Source organism: Oxyura jamaicensis, chromosome 1 (genome assembly GCF_011077185.1).
Source record: "Oxyura jamaicensis isolate SHBP4307 breed ruddy duck chromosome 1, BPBGC_Ojam_1.0, whole genome shotgun sequence".
Lineage (NCBI taxonomy): Eukaryota > Metazoa > Chordata > Aves > Anseriformes > Anatidae > Oxyura > Oxyura jamaicensis.
The window spans coordinates 26,139,442-26,159,161 of NC_048893.1; the positions used below are offsets into that span (position 1 = coordinate 26,139,442).

The 19,720-nt window shown below is 39.5% G+C and overlaps 1 protein-coding gene across 3 annotated transcripts in view; it reads right to left on the reverse strand.

Moving 5' to 3' along the window:
- MET (MET proto-oncogene, receptor tyrosine kinase) overlaps positions 1-19,720 on the reverse strand; it is a 93,112-nt gene that overhangs the window by 39,478 nt on the left and 33,914 nt on the right. For all 3 annotated transcript variants that reach the window (XM_035337974.1, XM_035337965.1, XM_035337980.1), the window contains 3 exons: positions 17,375-17,566; positions 5,528-5,662; positions 3,952-4,125 (listed from right to left, as the gene is read on the reverse strand). In XM_035337974.1, coding sequence (XP_035193865.1) covers positions 3,952-4,125; positions 5,528-5,662; positions 17,375-17,566 — 501 coding nt within the window. The remainder of the gene's footprint in view (positions 1-3,951; positions 4,126-5,527; positions 5,663-17,374; positions 17,567-19,720) is intronic.

Sequence of the window (19,720 nt, forward strand, 5' to 3'; positions counted from 1 at the left end):
TCTTTCTTTCTTTCTTTCTTTCTTTCTTTCTTTCTTTCTTTCTTTCTTTCTTTCTTTCTTTCTTTCTTTCTTTTCTTTTTTTTCCTCTTCATAATTTGGATTGACTTCAGATAATAGTTTTCCACTCCACTTAGTATCTCAGCAAACTATCTATTTTTGGAATTACAAAACTAAAATTGCTCTGTGGGGGTACAAGATGTCTCGTGTTTTGTGCAATAATGCATAGACTTCTGGCATTTGAGGAGTCTGAAATGCAATCCATTAAGTTAGCAAAATGAGAGGGTTAAAATCAGGCTTCACAAAGCCATACAGAATCAAAAACTTAGACACTTATCTGCTTTTGAGGGATCTTACCTGCCAAAAGAGACTTGTGATGGCAGCCCATGTGCCTTAACTGAAGGAAAATGGAAGTATTTACTGTGTTCTGCTAGCAAATTTAGGAGGTATGACTTCAAAGTAGAGCAAAAACCAAAAACAAATACAAAAAACAACCCAACCCCAAACTTGTACTTTTGTATTTGAGCTCTCAAAAAATTCCCCGAGAGTGTTTTTATGCACTCCTTTATTTATTTCATTTGTTTTGTATGTTGAAACCACTGCAAGTCAAGAGCAGTTTCCAAGACTTTTCCTTGGGAGAGATGACAGGAATGATCAGTGAACCTCCTGGACTTTGAACTGAGGCATTTGTAGGCATTGTCTTTGCTCTTGCATTGTGCAGTTAGTAACAGAAAATAAGCAAAGCCCAAATCATTTATAAATGCTATGAAATTCAGGAGCTGAAAATTGTTGAAAATTCTCTCAGGCCAGGAATCCCCACTGACAACCTGGAGTAAGTCCTGCTGTGAGGCCTGAAGTTCTGCATGTCCCTGCCACTCCCTGGGCTTTGGGTTATGGGGGAGAAGGCTTTTTCTAAAAATGTTGAAAATAGTGTTTTTCTTTTGTTTATGTTAACAGCCATTATGCTAATATCCACTCACATACCTTATAAATTGTTGGAAGAAAATATCTATTTATTAAAGTTTCAACAGCCCATTCATTTTAATTAAGAGGCAAGAACATGCACAGGCCACATTTGAAATTTCCAGCAGAACCTCCAATTTAAACAGGCAGCAGAGGGCTTGATGTTCTTGATACTTCTGAGATAAAAGCTAACTAAAATGACTCACTTTAAAAACAACAACAAACCATCCCAAGTTTTTAACCACAACAAAGAATCCGAAGGGAGACCAGTTTATTTTTCCTTTTATGCAGTTCACCTCTCAGCATGACCTTAACTCCGCATGCAGACGCCTGCAATTTGTTTCATTACGGAGTTATCTCCAGTGCGACTTCTCTGAGTCCCCCAGTGTTCCTTCAGTTTGGGCTGACAAAACATGCTCCGGTGCTAGCAGGGCAGTAGGTGGAGGCAGGTCCATGTGGTAAAACCACCACAGGTACAGTGCCCAGCTGTGTTTGGGGCCGAGACAGGCTGCGATGCTCACGCCTGTCCCAGCACCATCCGGGATGCCCTGGAGCTCTGTGCTCGCCATGGGGCTGGGATGAAGAGCTGCTCCCCACCACCCAGTGGCTCCAAGGAAAAGTGCTTAAAGCAAGGCAGAGACCTGAATGGTCAGTAGGACCAATGGGAGAACCTTGTGCTTCCCCTCTGCCATTCCTCCTGAGAGGAATATCTCATCTTTTTTATTCTTGTATTTTTTATTTATTTATTTTATTTTTTTCCACTGTGCACTGGTCTGTGTAATAACCTGGGAAAACTTTACTGAAGACTTCACTAGCGTCCTTTGGATCAGACCCTCTGTGTTACCCTCAGGTTAAAACGCTCATATGACCTATCCTAAGCAATCTGTCTCTCTGAAATCTGCAAAATATTAAGGGGAGTAGGACAGAATTTCAAATACTATGCAAAGCAGGTCATCCTCTGTTTGCTAGGAACAAAACAAGCTTGTTTCTCATATTTTATGCATATGGGTTTAAAGACAGATCAGAAGATGATGAATAATCTGTTTTATATATTTTTTTCAGTAATAATGTTAAATGTCATGGTCCAGCAGAGCATGAAATCTGTCTTAACAGCTAGCAATCCAAAGGGATTTGAGTACTCAGTTGCATTTTTTTTTCTTTACAAACCTTCTAGAAGCAACTTCCACCTATGTGGGCATACAGTAATTCAAGATTCCCTTCAAGACCCATCAGTGCCACAGATCCACGTTCATTACAAGGGCAGACTGGGCTTGTGCTGAGCAGGCAGGGCTTGAGCTGTGTGTGGGGAAGGGCAGCATGTGGCCAGCCCCATGCCTGTTCCTGCTGCCCACATCTATGGCCCAATCCATCAGATGAGTTCTCCCAGCAACTCCAGAGGGACTCAAGAGGTGGCTCTGGAGACTCACCTCTTGGTCTGCGAACCTCTGCTGTGATCCAGGTGCTTGCATCTTGTAGCTGCCTAGCACACACACTCCGGGTTGAAACCAGAGGGCTGTGTGAGCTCAGCACCTCTGAAAGCCACAAACAAGGCAGTTCTGAACCTTAGAAATCTTTTTGGATGCGTGGCAAGCCACAGCAGCTGTTGGAAATTTTTGCTGAGAAAAAATGTTGCTGCTTATGCTTGAGCTCTAGGAAAGACAAAACAAGCTATGCAGGGCAGGTGTGAGCAGTTTGTTTCTGCAGAGGTATATAAAAATGGAATAGGACTAATCCCCAGTGCATGCCTCTGTATCGGTGATTCATAGTCTCTTAAAAATTGGGGACAGAAAGGACAATTTGATCATCTACTGCAGCTTTTCTGAAATGGCTGAGTTCTTGTATAAAGTGAAAGTAAATGATTCACATTTGGAATAGCGGATTTTTTATATCTCCTTTGCCCAAAGGTAAATGGTAACTGAAGGCAAGGCAAACACACTTACATTCATGCTCGCACACACACATTTCTCCATCCATTTTGGGTATGATTCCTAGAGTGCTTCATTGTCTCTTCACTGAATTTTGTCTGATTTAGCCCTAAATTTTTAATCTGAAACATGACAAATACCACCCCTGTAAACATGTTTCTAGATTATTAGTGAATCCAAACTTTCACAGCAGTTTTGCCTGGCTACTTGTAAAAAAGCTGTTGTCCATGAAATCCTCTGCCCAGTTGAAAGAAAACACTGTTTGCTAAGGAAGAACTATTGCTTCCCTCTCTCCCTGAGAGTTTAGCATGTCAAAGTTTCATTTTCGTTTGCAAGCTGTATACCCAGAGGAAAATGTATTTTTTGGCCACACAGTATAGTTTAAATGTGTTAAAAGTAAGTAGGTGCAAGTGCTACCAGAAGGCTCTCCGCTTGTTCCTCCCTCAGTGTACTAGTCCATCTGCTGCTCCCTGAGCCTTGGCCTTCACAGCCGTGTTGCACCTCACTCAAACGATTCGGTTAAATGTACAGTCTGCCCGTGCAAATCTCACACCAACCATAGCTAAATGAAAACAGGGGCGAGCCAGCAGGGCTCTGTGCTCATCTGCACAGCGTTGTCCCTGTATGCTCCTCACAGGAGCCCACTGAGAGTAGCCTCTGGCTGTTCCCTCTGCCAGGGCAAAGCTGCTGGCTTGCTCCCCTTCAGCTGCCACCTCCGTTGTGAGAGAGAGCAGGCACTTCATTTGCCATAAGTGCATAAACATAAGAAGTAGAATGAGCATGATAACTCCTCTGTTTGCTTCTCATGCTCACCAACAGGGCATCTGAGGGCACCTCTTCCTATATATTTACCCCAAAAACTCATCCAACCCTTTAGGCCCCTGATGCACCGCAGGCCACGCCATGGGCACTGCTGGGCTTGGAGGGCTCTGCCAGCTCTGGGTTTCCAAGGGGTGGTGGGCAGGCAGCCCTTCGCCCCACAAACCACCCCAGACACTGGTATGGTCCCCTGGATGCCATGTATCTGAAATGACACAGAGGTGAATACCAGAAGTGTGTATTTTACCTCGTAGACTCTTGGCAAGCAGGTCTCCTGGGTCCAGGTCCCTCCAGTGCACTCTGGAGACCTCAGGCACTGCTCACCACACCAGCCGCACCGCATGAAGGCAGGCGCCAGCAGGCACTGGCTGCAGGACTGGAAATGGTGGCAGCCCGGCCCGTTCAGCGGCACCTTGGTTATCTGTCAGCGGAAAGAAATGGTGCACAGAGCCTTTGAATGCACATGCTTGCCGGCGAGGAGAGTCTCAATTTATGCAGTGCGCTGTGGCACTACTCAGATTTCAGCTGTGCAAGTCGTGGTTCAGCTTCTCTTTAGCTCGGTAATTATAGGATCTTTTAAGTAATTTAAGTGACATGATTTTAAATTCACTTGGGAGAAACCCTAAAGGCATCTTAATGTTATATACAGTTACTACCAGCATCTGGTGTTTACAGCAAGATAGCATTTTTTTGCTGATGGAAAAAGAAAACAGCACCATGCTCCTCCCAGTTCTGTAGCAATTCTTGGAAAAAACAGTGTGTCTCAGTATGTCTTAGTTCATATGTTTATAAAAATAGGCATGATGGCTATTTCAGCTTTGGAGAGGCTACATTAATTTCTGTGACACACTGGGCACACGACCGACCAAGTACTTGGTGTTTAACACATACCATCAAAAAAATCTAACCTATATCAAAAACATGAATTAAAATTTATGATAATTTTCAAGATATCAAAATAGGTGTGATAATAGTCACTCTAAATATCAGAAGTTATCATTGATCGAAGTATTAATACTAGCATTTAATTACATCACTATATAATTTATACTTCAGCATCTTTCTTAAACATTTTTGGGACATTTTCTTTGAAGTTTACTCTTGTAAATATCTCGTGGTTTCTCATAAATGATTAATAACCATCTTTAGTAATGGCTGATTAATTTCTTTAAATGCTTATAGAACTCAAGAGGTCAAATTATTGCTTATGTTTAAGGTTTAGGATTATCTGTAATATTATCTGCTAACGCAATTATGTCCTAAATCCACCTGACAACACACATCCTAGTTATGACAATAGCATATTTATGATAACTCTTCATGTTTTATTAACCCTTTGTAAACTGCCTGATGAAATAATCTTCAAACATTACCAAGAACAGCATCTCCAATTTTAAACACACCCACATAACACTTGCACACACACCCCTCTTAAAAAAGTTATAAAGTTATGACACAAACCAACAAAAGCCAGGAAATTCTCAACACCATTCTTTTCTTAAGCCATTGTGTGTTTTTCTTTGCAAGCACTTGAATTAAGGACAGACTTTCAGCTTTAAATTTGCATTTCCTGGCTTTTGTTGGTTTATATCACAGTTCTTACATTATTTAAACATTTCTCAATCTTAGTCTGTTGGTTTGTTTAGTAGCAAAAAAAAAAAGTCTTGGAGGAAACTTGCCCCTCCAGTGTTCCCAAGGGAATGGAAGGGCTGGGAGGATGCAGAACATAAAGCAGCAGTGTGAATAGCTGCCCTTAACGAAAGTTGCTGTTCTGTATGCAGGTTTGCACAGGGTGAGGAATGATTAGATTATGTACTGCTCACCTTTTTTCCAGTCACTACCAGGGTATAGCCATCTGCTGCTACTGAGTTCTCAACAACAACCTGGGGAGAGACAGGGTGGGAGTCCAACTGAAAGCTGACATGTGGAGCTGTGGGCTCTGAACGGGAAACCACTATCTAAGAAAGACAGAAATTCAGAAAATCAGCAGGCAGTGTGTGACACAAATGCTGCTCAACAGCCTCACATCCCTGCCACTTTTCTGCTTGCATTAATTACTTTGCATTACATTGCATAATGTTTTGCATAATGTTCCATCATGATCTGATTAAACCTCTATAAAATCCACTTTATTTAACACAGCAAAATCATGGCTCTTGGAGGATCCTCAAAATGCATCATGCTTACTAAAATACGAAGGAGTCATTGCTTGCTTTGTGGTCTTTTTTCAAGTATTTATAAATCAACCATAAAAAATGAAGATGGGTCACTTAGCCTTGTAGATTTAAGAGTACATGTGAGAAAAAAACAATTTTATCTACAATGTTTATTTAGAGGAAACTTCAGGCCTTTGACATGTTTCCATTTATTTTCACCTTGGTCCTTCAGCTTGAACAGTGCACTGTAGCCTGTGTTGTTACTATCTGGTCATGGTGTACATGGGGCTGCTGGAGTGCAAAGCTATGGCAGGCACAAGTTGTCACCGTGAGCATGGTTATGAAGCCACAAGCAGTCGAAGCTTGATTCCCAGAGCTGCTGAGATGGCTGTTGCTGCAGACAAGTGCTTGGCAAAATCACAGAATCACAGAAACATAAAATGGTTTGGGTTGGAAGGGACCTTAAAGATCATCCAGTTCCAACCCCCCTGCCATTGGCAGGGATGCCACACAGTAGGATCAGGCTGGACACCTTAAGGTCTAACTTCTGCTAATTTCTGTGGGAGCTGGGTGTCCAGGACAGTCTTGGCACTTCTTAAGCAACAGGGAGAGCAGGAAGCTCTCTGGAAGATGTTCCAAAACAGGAGCCTAATTTAGCTGTCCTGAAGCCCCTTTGCAAGAGCACTTTCTCTCTTGATTCCAGAAGATCTTAGGAAGATTAGTCACACCAGTATGAAATTCCCCCACTAGTCATCTCTCTTCATCTTAAGTTACCTAAATACTTCTGAGAATTTTGGCCTATTCCTGCAAATACATGCTTAACTTTACTACTGTAACTTTGTTGACTTTAATGGGATGAGTCATGGCTGTTAAGCACAGGCATAAAGCATCTGCAGATTGGGGTGGATATTTGATAGCAAGACTTTATAGGCTTGGGCCTGCAATCCAGAAGGATGTGCACCCAGTGCGATAGCATCAGGCAACAAAGGCAGAGGATTGTTTACATAAGGGAAGATCATGTTCATGTTTCAAAAGCTGCATCACGTGCAGTTTACTTAAGGAATTTAGATAATCAGCGTTTGTTGAGACATTGAGATTCAATGGAGTTCATTATTTAAAAAGATAGAAGCCATTTTGGAAATAACTTGTATGTCAAAAGTTTCATTTTTTCCTATAATGAAACTTTTCTCCTGACTCCTAAGGCATCATCAGAACAGCCAGGACATTGACTTACATGATTTCACTGGCATTTTGCACTGCCAAGGTCTTTCAGCAAGAGGGCTGACTCCAAGACTCGACTTAGAGATGCTGTAATTACAGCTGATGTTTTGTTGTAATTCAAGACTTAAATAAAATATATGAGCAGTTAATTCATGGTGATAACTGCTTCACATCTCAAAGTTATTTACAGTTTGGGGTTACAAGAGGCTTTTTTCCCCTCAAAATGAACATGGCTTTGTTAAATAATTTGCTATAGGTTTGTTTCACAGTACAGAAAGTACAGCTTTTAGAAATCGATAAGGTCTGATCATTATCAGTGGCACAGAAGTATGGTGTCTGACTCAGTGTATTAGGGCATGAGCTCTGTTTTTATATTCAGGACAATGAAAAATAGAATGGACTGCAAAGCTGCATGGAAAAGCTTGATTAATGTTGGCATTATGGGGAGAGGTAGCACCACAGCTGCAAATACCTTTTTAGTTGATCATTACCCATGTCTCATCTCGGATACCCACTGCTATAAAATGCTAAGAATTCTTTTCTATCATTAATCCAGGCTTCCTCTTATTGCCAAGCATTCTTTCTGATTGAGCCACTGTGTTAACCCCTTAAACACATCTGTGTTGCAACCTCACATGACATATGAAAATTTGGACCCCATCTCTCTATAGTCTTGGAAAATTACTTGGTACTTTAAAAACCAAGTGACCTTTATTGTACTGAGGCTGATAGTCAAATCACCTGCTCAAAGCCCAGGTGGATAGACTTTGACCTCATGATATACAGTGAGCTCAAATTACACTTCCTAACTCATTTGGAACTATGGAATAAAAGTTTGCAGTTTTCCTAGAACTAATCCACCAGCCTACAGAGTGGCAAGAACAGACTCAAGATGCAAAAATGCTCTTTCTGGTCTCTCTAACTGTGCCATGTCTGCACGCATCAGCCTAGTCCTTGAAATTCTATCTTACCCTTATCCAACATAATCCTGAAGAGAAAGGCAATTTTAAGACAGTTGTTACAGCATGAAGACGAGGCTACTTAGGACCCCAGTGTTGTTCTCAGATACCTCTGATTTTTATTGCTTGGGACTGGGCTGGTATGTGTGTACCTTTTGGCATTGCTGTATTGTGTCCATACTATCATATGTGTGCTACTTCTCCAATGGAAATATTTCAGTGCTACACAAGGATTTATGTATGCAAAGACTAGAAACATGATTATGATTATCCAAGTACTGGTGTTTCTTTTTGTTTTGTTTTGTTTTGTTTTAAACATTTTAATGAGATTATCAAGTATTTCTCCAGGACACACAAGAAATTAAAGTATATCTGTGTGCCTGCACTATAGCAGTTAGGAGAGAGGGAAGGGCTTGTGCAGACAAATAACAGACTGAAAGAAAACAAACAGATGCTAGCTGTAAATGGTCAGCTCTTGCAGTAATGAGAAGTCACCAGAGGTACTCTGCAAGGGTATGTGCTGAGATCCATACAGTTTAACGCATCCATAAATGAGTTTGAAAAGTGGGTGAGCAGTCCAGTAACAAAGTTTGCTGAAGTCTGAAAGTATTCAAGGAGATAAGGATGAGGACAGACTATGAAGGATGGCAAGAGGACTTTACAAGACAGTGTGTCAAGGCAATAAAATGGCAGGTGAAATGCGACAAAGAAGATAAATGTAAAGTGATACATGATAGATAGTTCCAGGAAAATATCATCTCACTGTTCAGCAGCAGTGCAAAAACACACGTTAGGAATTATAGAAAAGGATTAGACAACAAATCAGAAAAGATCTGCATGTCATACGAATTCACAGCTTGTCCAGTCTTTGAATTCTCTGTGCAGTTCTGGTTGCTTCATGACAAAAATAATATGTTAAAATGGGAAAAAGGTTCAAAGTAGGGTAAAAAAAGTGATCAAAAGGCTGAAACAAGCAATGAATAGGTTAGAGTGGAAGTGCTGACTTTGTGGGTGGAATATGGAAAAGGCATACAGGACCATAAGTGACATGGAGAGAGTGGCTAGTGGTTGACCATTTACTGTCTTCCAATACAAGTACTAAATACCATTGAAAAGCAAAAGTAATAGGCAGGTTCAAAATAAACAAAAGAGCAAGACTTCCTGTCACTATGTGATGAACATGTATGACTCCTTGCCAGAGGATGTAAATGCAATGTACATGGAAAGAACTGAAAAAACAAAAACCAGTCGCTCAGGAAATCCCAAGAACTGAAGAACTAGAAATAGTTGGATGCCTGAAGCAGAAGGTATTGGGTATGTTGCCCTGCTCCCTAGGCACCTTGCTTGTGACTATGGCTGGAGACAGAACACTGAGCTAGATGGACCTTTGGTTTGATGAACCCTTGCAGCTGTTCTCATGCTCTTTCAAATAGCCCTCTCAAGAAGCACGTTCCTAATCACAGCTACAGCTCCAGACATCCTTCTTAAATCAAACACTGTTTTTATTTCCCTCTATTTAAGAGAAACACAAAAAGGTATACAATCTTTCACTGTGGCTCAAAGTACTTTGATGAGGGAAGGGCCAACAATTAATTAATTAACATATTATTTAATATATCTTTTATACTGGAAGCCAGTGATCACTTACATTGATGAACATCAAAATAATACACTTTCTTTACCATCAGTTAGAATTAATGGTAAGTGAGAAGCCTCAAATCTAGGTTAGTTTAAGGATAATATGGCAAATTTAGACTGTAATAACTTGAGTTGAAAAAGATCATACAACAGCTTCTTTTAAAAATCATTCTGATGCTCAGTTCTGCTAGTCAGCAGGATTGAATTACATATGTTACTGAGTGTATGGTGAAATACCTTCTGCAAAAATGAGAGGCCTTCTTAAAGCAATCCCATCTAAGTATCACATTGTTATTTTTTTTTTTTCCCTACATGTCTAGCAGGTGGAGGCCATTACCCAGCAGATAGGCTCAGGGTTAACTTTATTGTGTAACGCCTTAAATGCCTCGGGATATGCAGCAAAATCTTGCGGAGGGCACATATGTAGCTCTCTAGAAGCTGTATATCACGCTAATCCATGCAGAGTATAATGCTCTGGAGGGTGTAAGCTTCTCCACTTGAACTGAATATTAAAACATGTGTGCTCTCAGAACAGTTATTTGGCAGCAGGTGTTAATTTTAATTTGGCTGTACGGATTTTGCATTATGCACTATTTCATAGTTTAGGGGGAGCAGGATACTCTCTTTACCACAGAAAGAGCTGCTATAATAAAACTGTTAAAAGTTGAGTATAGGTATGAAAACATCACTTACATAGTTTTTGCCACAGATTTCTGCTAGCTGAAAAATTATTAAGTGGGAAGGGTTGCAACAATTCACATTCCTACAAATGCATGTGTTCATGTTTTGTATTTAAACACATCACACAGTATTGAGAAGCCAGGTGAATTTCTGGTCCATAGTGTCAGAATAGGAGTGGGCACTGAGTAGGACAGCTTTTGCAATGATTGCTTATATCCCGCCATTCTTTCCTCCTCCCAACACTGCCAGGTTTAAGGTTTGTGCTTATGTATTTTGTGACCTCACACTTGCTTCCAACATGGCTTACCACTTGCATTAGTGGGTTTTGTTACAATCATATTTATCCAGTGGGAAAGCAACTAGGTCAAAAGAAGTTTGATAAATCCATAGGTGGAAATAGCTTCTGCTGTGCTGTGATACAAACTGGAGTTGAATTACTATGCTGAAGGATGCAAAGCTCTGTACTTCCTTGCTCTGTGTCAACTCATTTTGCTAACAGGCACCAGGGCTTTGAGCCTTGATTCCCAAAGCAGCAAGGCCTTGCCATTTTGCTGTTTGCAAGAGGAGAGCAATTCTGAATGCCTGGCTCTCTTCTTGTTGAATCCTAGGACATGATTTTCCAAGCTCTCTCTGAGTGCAGTTACAAATAAAAAGCAGATGTGATTACTTTTGTCTATACTCATTTCTGTAACATGCATTGTGTTGCCTGGCATGTAATCTATGAAAGCAACTATGACACATGCTAATTTTTCTCTTTTCAGGGAAATGAGATGTGAGTGTTATAGTTTGGTGTTGTTGTTGATTGTTTTTAATCATAAGTATTCCCGGGAAATGACTGTGACTGTCAAATATTCTGTACTTGGATAGGAAAGCCAACAGATTTCTGCTCTGCATGTGAAAATCTCCCAAAGAATTGATCTGTGAGAGCCGAGTCCCTGTTCCTCATCATACAGAATGGGGTGCACCAAAGGAAAAGATGAGGCAGCAGGTGAAGGAATCTCTTCATCATGCAAAGCATGATGAAATTCTGGACATCATTGTCACAGCATACTATGGAGGGCAAAACAACACATAATGGAAAATAATTCCTTTATGAACTATTAAAGGACTGTTAAGGACTACTAAACACCAGACACAGGTTCAATTTCCAGCTCAGGAAATCTCTGGGCCACTAAGTACCAGACACAGGAGGGTACTGGGAGAAGTACCAAAGTGTGCTTTTACTTGCCCCTATCTATCCTGGAACCTTCATTCTAACCCCATACTTCCTTTCTTAGCTGAAAAATCTGGTTAAAAATGCTGGAGTGTAATGTGTCCCTAGAACAAAGCTTGCTGTTCGTTATTGTTCTGTGCCAGGGTGTGCAGGGAGGCCCTGAGGAGGGTGAGCGGCTTGTTGTGCGAGATGCAGTCTATGCCAATGAGGACTATATATGCTATCATGCTTTGGTTCTCGTGCCCCAAGCCATATTCAGTCCAGAAGCTGCTCAGACATGACATTGCGTGACCATGTTTTGCTAACGCTTGGCTTCTCAGCTAGACCTGGCTCATATCCAGCCAGATCAGACAGGACTGCAGCCAGCGTGTGGCTGACTGCATCCCAGAGTGTATGTATAGGCATAGGAAGACCCTCTCCTTACCTCCAGGTGCAACAAGATGGACATCCTACTACCCCGTAAAGATTAGAGGACACCTGAAGGAGGTCCTCATCCTGCTCACGGCCCAGTGCTGCCCCACTGAGTTGGGCCATATAGTCAGAAGGTGCCTGCCTGATATGAACCTACTGCCAAAAATGCACCTGATGGGAGTTGTTACCTGCAGTACATGTAAAGCTTACAGGGAAAAGTTTCCCATCTCTCTCTTCCTGAAGCAGGTAACCAATGAGTAGTACATTTGCTTGGGCTTGACCTCAGTGAGAACAGCTTCAGGTGTATGGTGCGTGTGCAGTGCTCTGCTTCCAAACAGTGTTATGCTGAAAGCCAGCCTCTGCAGACGACAAAGGCATCGGTCTCTTGTCCATGGCTAAGGCCAAACCAAGTGTGAGCTTTTCGGAATAAATCTTATAAAACTTTCCCATATCCCACTCTGCCCAAAGCTATCAGAAAGACTTCCCCTTCCTGAAGAACTTTTTTCTTTGTCAATAAAATGAGGTAATTTCAGGCAAAGAAAGAAAAGCTTCATCTTGGAACTGAGCAAAATAGAAGATATTTAATCTCAATATAGCATGGATTTTTTTCGTTCTTTCTTTTTATCTTTTTTTTTTTTTTTCTTTTTCTTTTGTGACAAACTCAAATGTCCCCAAAATACTGGCCGGTAATGAATGTGTCTTTTCCAGATATGACTCGTATCCTTAGTGTAGTTTCTTTGACTTGAGGGGAGTAAGACTGGTTTACACCAGCTGTAAATCTGATTCCACAGCTATGGCAGTGTGACTGTGTGCTGTTTTCTAATCAAATAACCACTGTGAAATACCTGATTCACTTTGCACCCAACAGCTGTACTTTCAGCCCATGTTCCCAGTCACACTCTGAAAGCAAGCACAATAAGAAAGGCTGAAACAGCTGCAACTTCTCAACAGAAAAAAAAAAAAAAAAAAAAAAAAAAAAAGGGGGGGGGGGAAAGCTTGTTGTCAGGCTCCAGCTTAGGAAGGAAGTAAAACCATTTTTCTTTTCTGTCTCATGCATGTCAGCTGTCTTAGAAAAATTATTACTGCTCTGTTTTGTAACAGAAACTCCACAATATTTAGTAAACTACAAACTCCAATCTATTCGCGGCCAAATACAGATTTAACATTTCTGATGCAGCCAAAACATGCTCAGTATGTCAATGGGCTGCAATTATTCTCCAGGAGAACTCTGGAATTCACCTCCCGGCCCCAATTATCCTCCTTAAAAGAGCTCATGAATCTTCTGTGCTTGGACGATCTAGATTGATTTGATTTTAGTTTTAGATTTTGGCTGAAAAAAATAAACATTTAGCAAAGGAGGCAGTATTTCCTTTCCTGTATTAGTGTATCAGTGCTTTTCAGAGCTGCTAAAGTGAAAAATTCTATTTAAGCTAACTAAGAGGACAAGTAGAAAACAACAGGTGACTATTCACTGGTTGGGTGAGGCATACCTGCTTTTGCATTCCCAATATTATTGGCTCCTCTGATGTTTTTTTAAAGAAGCAAAATACAGGCTGTACTCTGATAACAGCTGGGTCATTAGCACAGCCATCAGCTTCTGTGGAATCACTTGTAAAGACAGGAACTATTCAGTGTGATCTGGCTCTAAATACATCAAAAACCTAGAGTCAGCTAGCCATCATTTACAGAAGGAAAAATCGTGTTCTCAGAAACTACGTATTAAACCTTCTCTTGACTTTTGCAGAAATGCTGTGCAGTAATTGCATGGTAAACAGAAAAATATGGCTGCAAACAGAGATGAGGCATTGGTAGGAAGGAAGAAAGTGCAGAAGAAAGTGCAAAAGGATCTGGAAAGAGAGCAAGAAATATGAAAGAAAGAAGAGAAGGAGAATCAAATGGTTGGCTGCTGATCATGTGTAAGCAGGTATAATAGGAGAATGTGAGATACATTTTCAAATAAATTTTTCTTGACTTGAATATTAGGAGCTTGATTCGGCACCTGCTGGCTTCCACAGCACAGGCTTGGAGCTTCAATTGAATTTACGTGACATAATACTGTGTTTTAAACATCTGTTTTTTCCCACAAAATGTTCACAATAATTAAAATGAACCCTAAATAAATATAACACAATTTTCTTTAAAATTCATTAATCTCACCCTTAATTTTCACCAATATGTTTCATATTTGGGCATTGTGTTGCCAGAGACAGAGGTACTGTATTACTATTTCTTTTAATCTCACAGATAATTGCTAGTGCTGAAGTTTATGTCACAAACTAAATTGTCTAAACACAGACTCAAGATCTGATATTTCAAAGAGGATCTAAATACAAGGTGAACTGTGTTCACTAGAAGTCTATATATGAATATATATTTTTTCTTTTAAATAGGCTCCATGAAAATATATTATGAAGATATTAATACAATATAACCAGTTGTAACACAGGTTACACAGAATTCTGCAACTGATTTTCTCTGAAAGCAAATCTCTCTCTGAACAGATATAGTCAACTCTGGATAGCTATGAGATACAAATAGGTTGCACAGGAAAATTCAATATTTGCATGTACAAAGAGCTAAAATATTAGTGCAAATGACAAACTGTGCAACAGGTAGGTGTACAATAAGGGAAAAAATGAGGATTTTTTGCAATGTGTTCTAGTATATTTGTGAATGAAACAAAAAAGAAAATAGTTACATTTCTTTGCTATAAAATATGGGGAAGTGATTAGGGATATTGTTTTGATGAATTAAATCTTTGTTAGATTATCCTGATTCTTTTTTAATCCATTTTACTTCAGTAATGTTAGTTTAATAGCTCAGTTTTTAATGATCTCCATCTCATTACAGTTAATAGCTATATTTCCATAGAAACACTGCAAATCTGCTGTAGTTGGACATTTGCTAATGAACATGTTTGAAAGCACTTCCTAGATAACTATTAGTGTAAAAAGGAAAAAAAAAACAAAAAACAAACACTTAATGTAAATGTACATTGAATTCTGTAAAAAGTGATGTCTTCTATATTCTAGAGACATAGTATTTCTTCCAAGACCTTTTAAAGGTAAAAGAAATACTAACATTTTATCTGGAGGTAGTATCATTAAAGCTAGTTGGTATGCTTATTCTCCTGCTGGTTGCACCAAACCCTCGAAGAAAGAGCTCCTACTTATTACAATATGAGCCCAATGTTAACTTCCCTCTGTAACTCAAGCCAATCTAATTCAATGATGAGAATATTTCTGCTAATGGCAATATGCAGTTTATACAATAGCCTTTCTTTTGATCTGTAAGTGAACCTGGAATGGGAAATGTGTCCTGGAAATATTTTAATTGTTCCATGAGTGGGTAAATGTCTGAATGAGATGTGTGGTGCGGGACTTGAATGAATAATTTAAGGAACGATACAAATAAAAATAATGCTGCCTTGTGCTTTCCACCACAGCTCCCTAAAAGCTTTGTGGCAGCCCAATACAAGTGCAGTGAATAAGACAGTGGCTGTTATTAACTGTATATTTTAGATAAGGAAATGGCTTCAGAAAGGTTATACAAATTGCTCATGTTCACTGTGTGAACCAGTATCTATGTTGAAGAACAGAGCGTAGGTTGCTCCTGTGCTCAGCATGTAGCTCTTAGCATTTGCCTTTCCTGTGCTGAAGACTAGCTGCAGCTTAAAGATAACGAGGTCGTCAAAGGAAGTTCAGGTAAAACTGGCAGGGTTGTCACTGAACATTTTGTTAAATTCCTGTCTTTTAGGGGGAAAGGAGAAATGCAATTTCCTCTGATTTTCTCCTGTTTTCCACCTTTTCTATACATTGAATTACTTTCACCTCCCTCTTTGTGGGAGGACTACGGGTTGTGCAACCTGGGGCAGGTTCTGCACCCAGTCTGTGCAGAAGGCAGCAGTGGGGACGTTGGATTCCCTCTGTCCAAAAAGGGTGCCAATTGTGGGTTAACAAATTCTGGGGACAACATGTAACCCCACTTACTGGATGCGGTAGGGACTGAGAATGAGAGGAAGGGAGAGAAAAAAGAGAAGGCATAATATTTAGTCTCCTCTGATGAATCATGCTACACAAATAATTTTATGAAAAGGTGTATGTGCCCAAGTGGTTTCTAATGGAAGGTTACCCAATGTGGGAAAGCTGGAAGAGCACAGCAGCTCATGATGGCCTTCTTATCAGGAATCAGTTAATGACAGTTGAGGGACAACAGTGCTAAATTTGATGACTCTGTAGCCTATAGAACAAGAAGAGTCAAAGACTGCCAATATGTCTGGAAGTCTGGAATACTTCGGTCCTCTGGAAGTGGACAAATAATACTGGCAGAGTAAAAAGGACACAGATCCTTGGGTGCAGGTGGGATCCGGGCCGAGATACACACCCAGGCTGGACCCTGTTGTGGCTGGAGAAGACAAGCTCTCCTAGGTGGTCATTATGGATTGACAGTGCTTGAAAGAAGGTGGGTAGGTAGAGGAAGCCCTCATTGTTTTCAAAATATTTTGTTTTCTCATGTTTGACTGCCAAATTTTTAAAAGACTGGCTGTATGGGTTAGATTTATTTTGTTATTCACCTACAAAGAAGGTATGCAAGCTAATCTACCTGTCTAGATTAGTTATGTACTCAGTGGAGGGAGACAGACTTCTCAGGAGGGTGATTTACCACTCACTATGGAAAACCTGGTTTAGGACAGGAAAAATTGCTGTCCAAAAGAACAGTGAGAAGACAATGAGTCCTAAAACCTGAGATGCTCTCAGAGAGACTTGCAACTAGGTGGTGGAGGAGTTAATCTCAGTTATTCAGCTGTGAGTCATAAACTCATATGGGTACTAAGCAAGCAGTTTGCTGCCATAGAATTGGATCAGTATATAGAAACAACTAACGCTCCTTCTTCTACACTATAAACTGTCTGGGTATTTTACTTTAAACTAGATATAATCTGATCTTCTAGATCAATTGACCATATTGATTCTACCGATGAAATAGAACATGCGTCTGAAACTGTTTGGAGAATCAATCATTGTTTTAGACCTTATTGCCCCCAGATGGGATTGGAACATGTTTGATATGTATCTAGGACAAAAAGTTCAGTTTATATTTCTTTCAAAGAAATGTAATGTGTATGTACCAAAGAAGATCTCTGGACTGAACCAGCCAGACTAAGTGGGCATATGGTGGATTTTGCTCCAAAACCATTGCTCCAAACCACAAAGCCCATGTGAATGTTTAAAATGCTGAATGCTCTATTAGATGCTTTGTCTATGTTCCAGAGGCTCTATTTTACTCAGCAATTTGAATTGTCTAACACCCCATTAAACTGGAAAATACTGCTCCTTGTTTTTCACTATTCTGTTTAACTCCAGTGTTTTTTACTGTGAAGGTGATATTTACCTGCATAAAGCGTCCCTCTGAAGTTCCCAGATTAGCAACGGTAAGGTTCCCTTTGGTGAAGACAGATATTGAAGTTAACAGGACACTGTTGAACTGTCCCATGAACAAGTCAACCCTCTGCAAAGGAGTTGTAACTTCTAAGCGATATTCATCTTCTTGTGCTCTGCAGTATGAAGCATTTCTTGAAAAAGCCTGTTAGAAAATGAAGTACAGATGAGTACGCTCTTTATGAGTAGGAATAGATCTTTGTCAGAATGAAGTCATTTAGCACAAATGCATTTGACCAAAAGTATTTTAAAATGTTTCAAACTTAATTGCTTCATCAGTTATGATGTTCTTTGAGGAAGGCAATGACTTCTTAACATTACAAGAATGCTTCTTTCAACTTATTTTATTCCCTCTGTAAGGTCTTTATTTAACTGGATTATATATGTGTAAGCACATATATCAAGGTTTTCTTTCTCTAGGTGAATTTCACAATGCTCCATCTCCAAGGGTCTCAGAATTTTTTGATTGCAGAGGTTGACCAGTGACACACATTTTTCTAAAACAGTGATTCCTAGAAAATGATTACCTAAAAAACTTTGCATTTTCTTTTTTTTTTTCTTTTTTCTTTTTTATTTTTTTTTCCTCTCATTAAAACAAGATTTTCCAGCATTTTTCTTTTTATGTTCTTTTTTTTTTTCTTCCCCCCCCCCATTTTTCATTTTTTTCAATGATAGGCAGAAAAAGGGAGGAAAAGGTGGAGAAAGAGGAGGAAATAAAGCAGGAAAAATATGTTTCTGATTGTATATTTTAATGGAACTATAGCGAAGCCAGTTTTTTTAATTACTTAGGCTGTTATATTGATCATTTATTGCTTATGCGCTATTTTGTCCAATCGTCTCAAGTGCACTGTAGTAGTTGCTGTTTTTGCAGGATTTTCTTTCAGTTTGGTAATCGAGAATGCATGTTTTTAATTTTTCATTTGAAAAATTCTTGAACAATACAGTTTAAGATATCTCTAGAGAATAATATAACCTTCAGTTCTGATAATTCAATAGTAATCTATTAACTGAAAATTCCATTACTATTGATACTACATCAACTGGTTTGGTGAAATTGTACAGATAATAACCAGGAACCCCCTAAAGGATCTCTAACCAGTTTAAATTTGGAAGTCATCTAGTGTGTTCCCACTGTAGCATCCTTTATGAATAAACATGTAGGAGGATTATAAAGGATCTTAGGATGGTTCCCTCTGTTGAAATCAATACAGAGCTAGGTTTTTCCTATTTTTTTTTTTTAAATTGACTTGTTGTTGTTACAAACATGTTTAAAAGATCCTTTTAAAAGCTTGAATTAAGCCTTTTAAAGACAGTCAGAGTCCTTCTACTAAAGTCAATAGACCTGGATAATGCAGTTAAAAAAAAGTACGAATAAAATTTTATTTTCAATATTTTCTCGATTTGGGTGGTTTTCCTTCTACTACTTAGAGTACTATGAGAAAGAAAAAAATGAATCGAGAATTTCTTGCTGGCATAAACTCTGCTGAATTCTGGAAAAACCCCAAGACATTGGAAACGCTACTAGCAAACTGTAGAACATAATAGCTCAGTCCTTTGCTGTCAAATTTTTATGTTTCTGAACTGTGCCCAGCAATAGCACTGGCAGGTGAAGTTTCTTATGATCCTTGGAAGTTGCTGCCAGCAGTTGTGACAGCTTTCCTCTCCAGGTGCCCTGTCAATTTACTGTATCATTTATGTAAAATCCTGTATAAGGCCAAACAAGTGTAATTGAAATCTTTATGCCTAATGATAGCCTAATGATACAGAAAGAGGGCTTCCAGATTAGATCTGACACGGCAGTCACTTAATGGTTTGGCTAAAGCATTTGCTCTATTAGTTTCGATATTAACTGTTAACGTATGGTAGGAACTGACCGAGGAACTTTACAATAGGCACACTGAACAGTCATTGAACAAACTTTACATTTTTTTAACCTAGTACTCGACTGGGTTAAATCATCAACAGGAGACAAATTTAATTTTGCTTTGTTTTGGCCAACAAACAAGTGAAAAGCTTTATTCTTTTGCATTCATACCCTATCCAGTTGAAAAATATTTCTGAAACATCTGTGCAAAGATTACTCATACAATGAGTATGAATAGTTCAAGTGCAGAAAGATGTACAGTTTTCATGCTTTTTGAAATAAGACAGATTTCTGAGTTTACCCTCCTCCAGCGTGGGACCTCTGCTCTTTGCTATAATTCCTTTCCTTCCATGAGCAAACAACTTTGGGGAGAATGTTTCAGTGCTAACCCTAAAAAAGTACCTCCTCTTGTGTGTTTATCTTAACACGATTTGA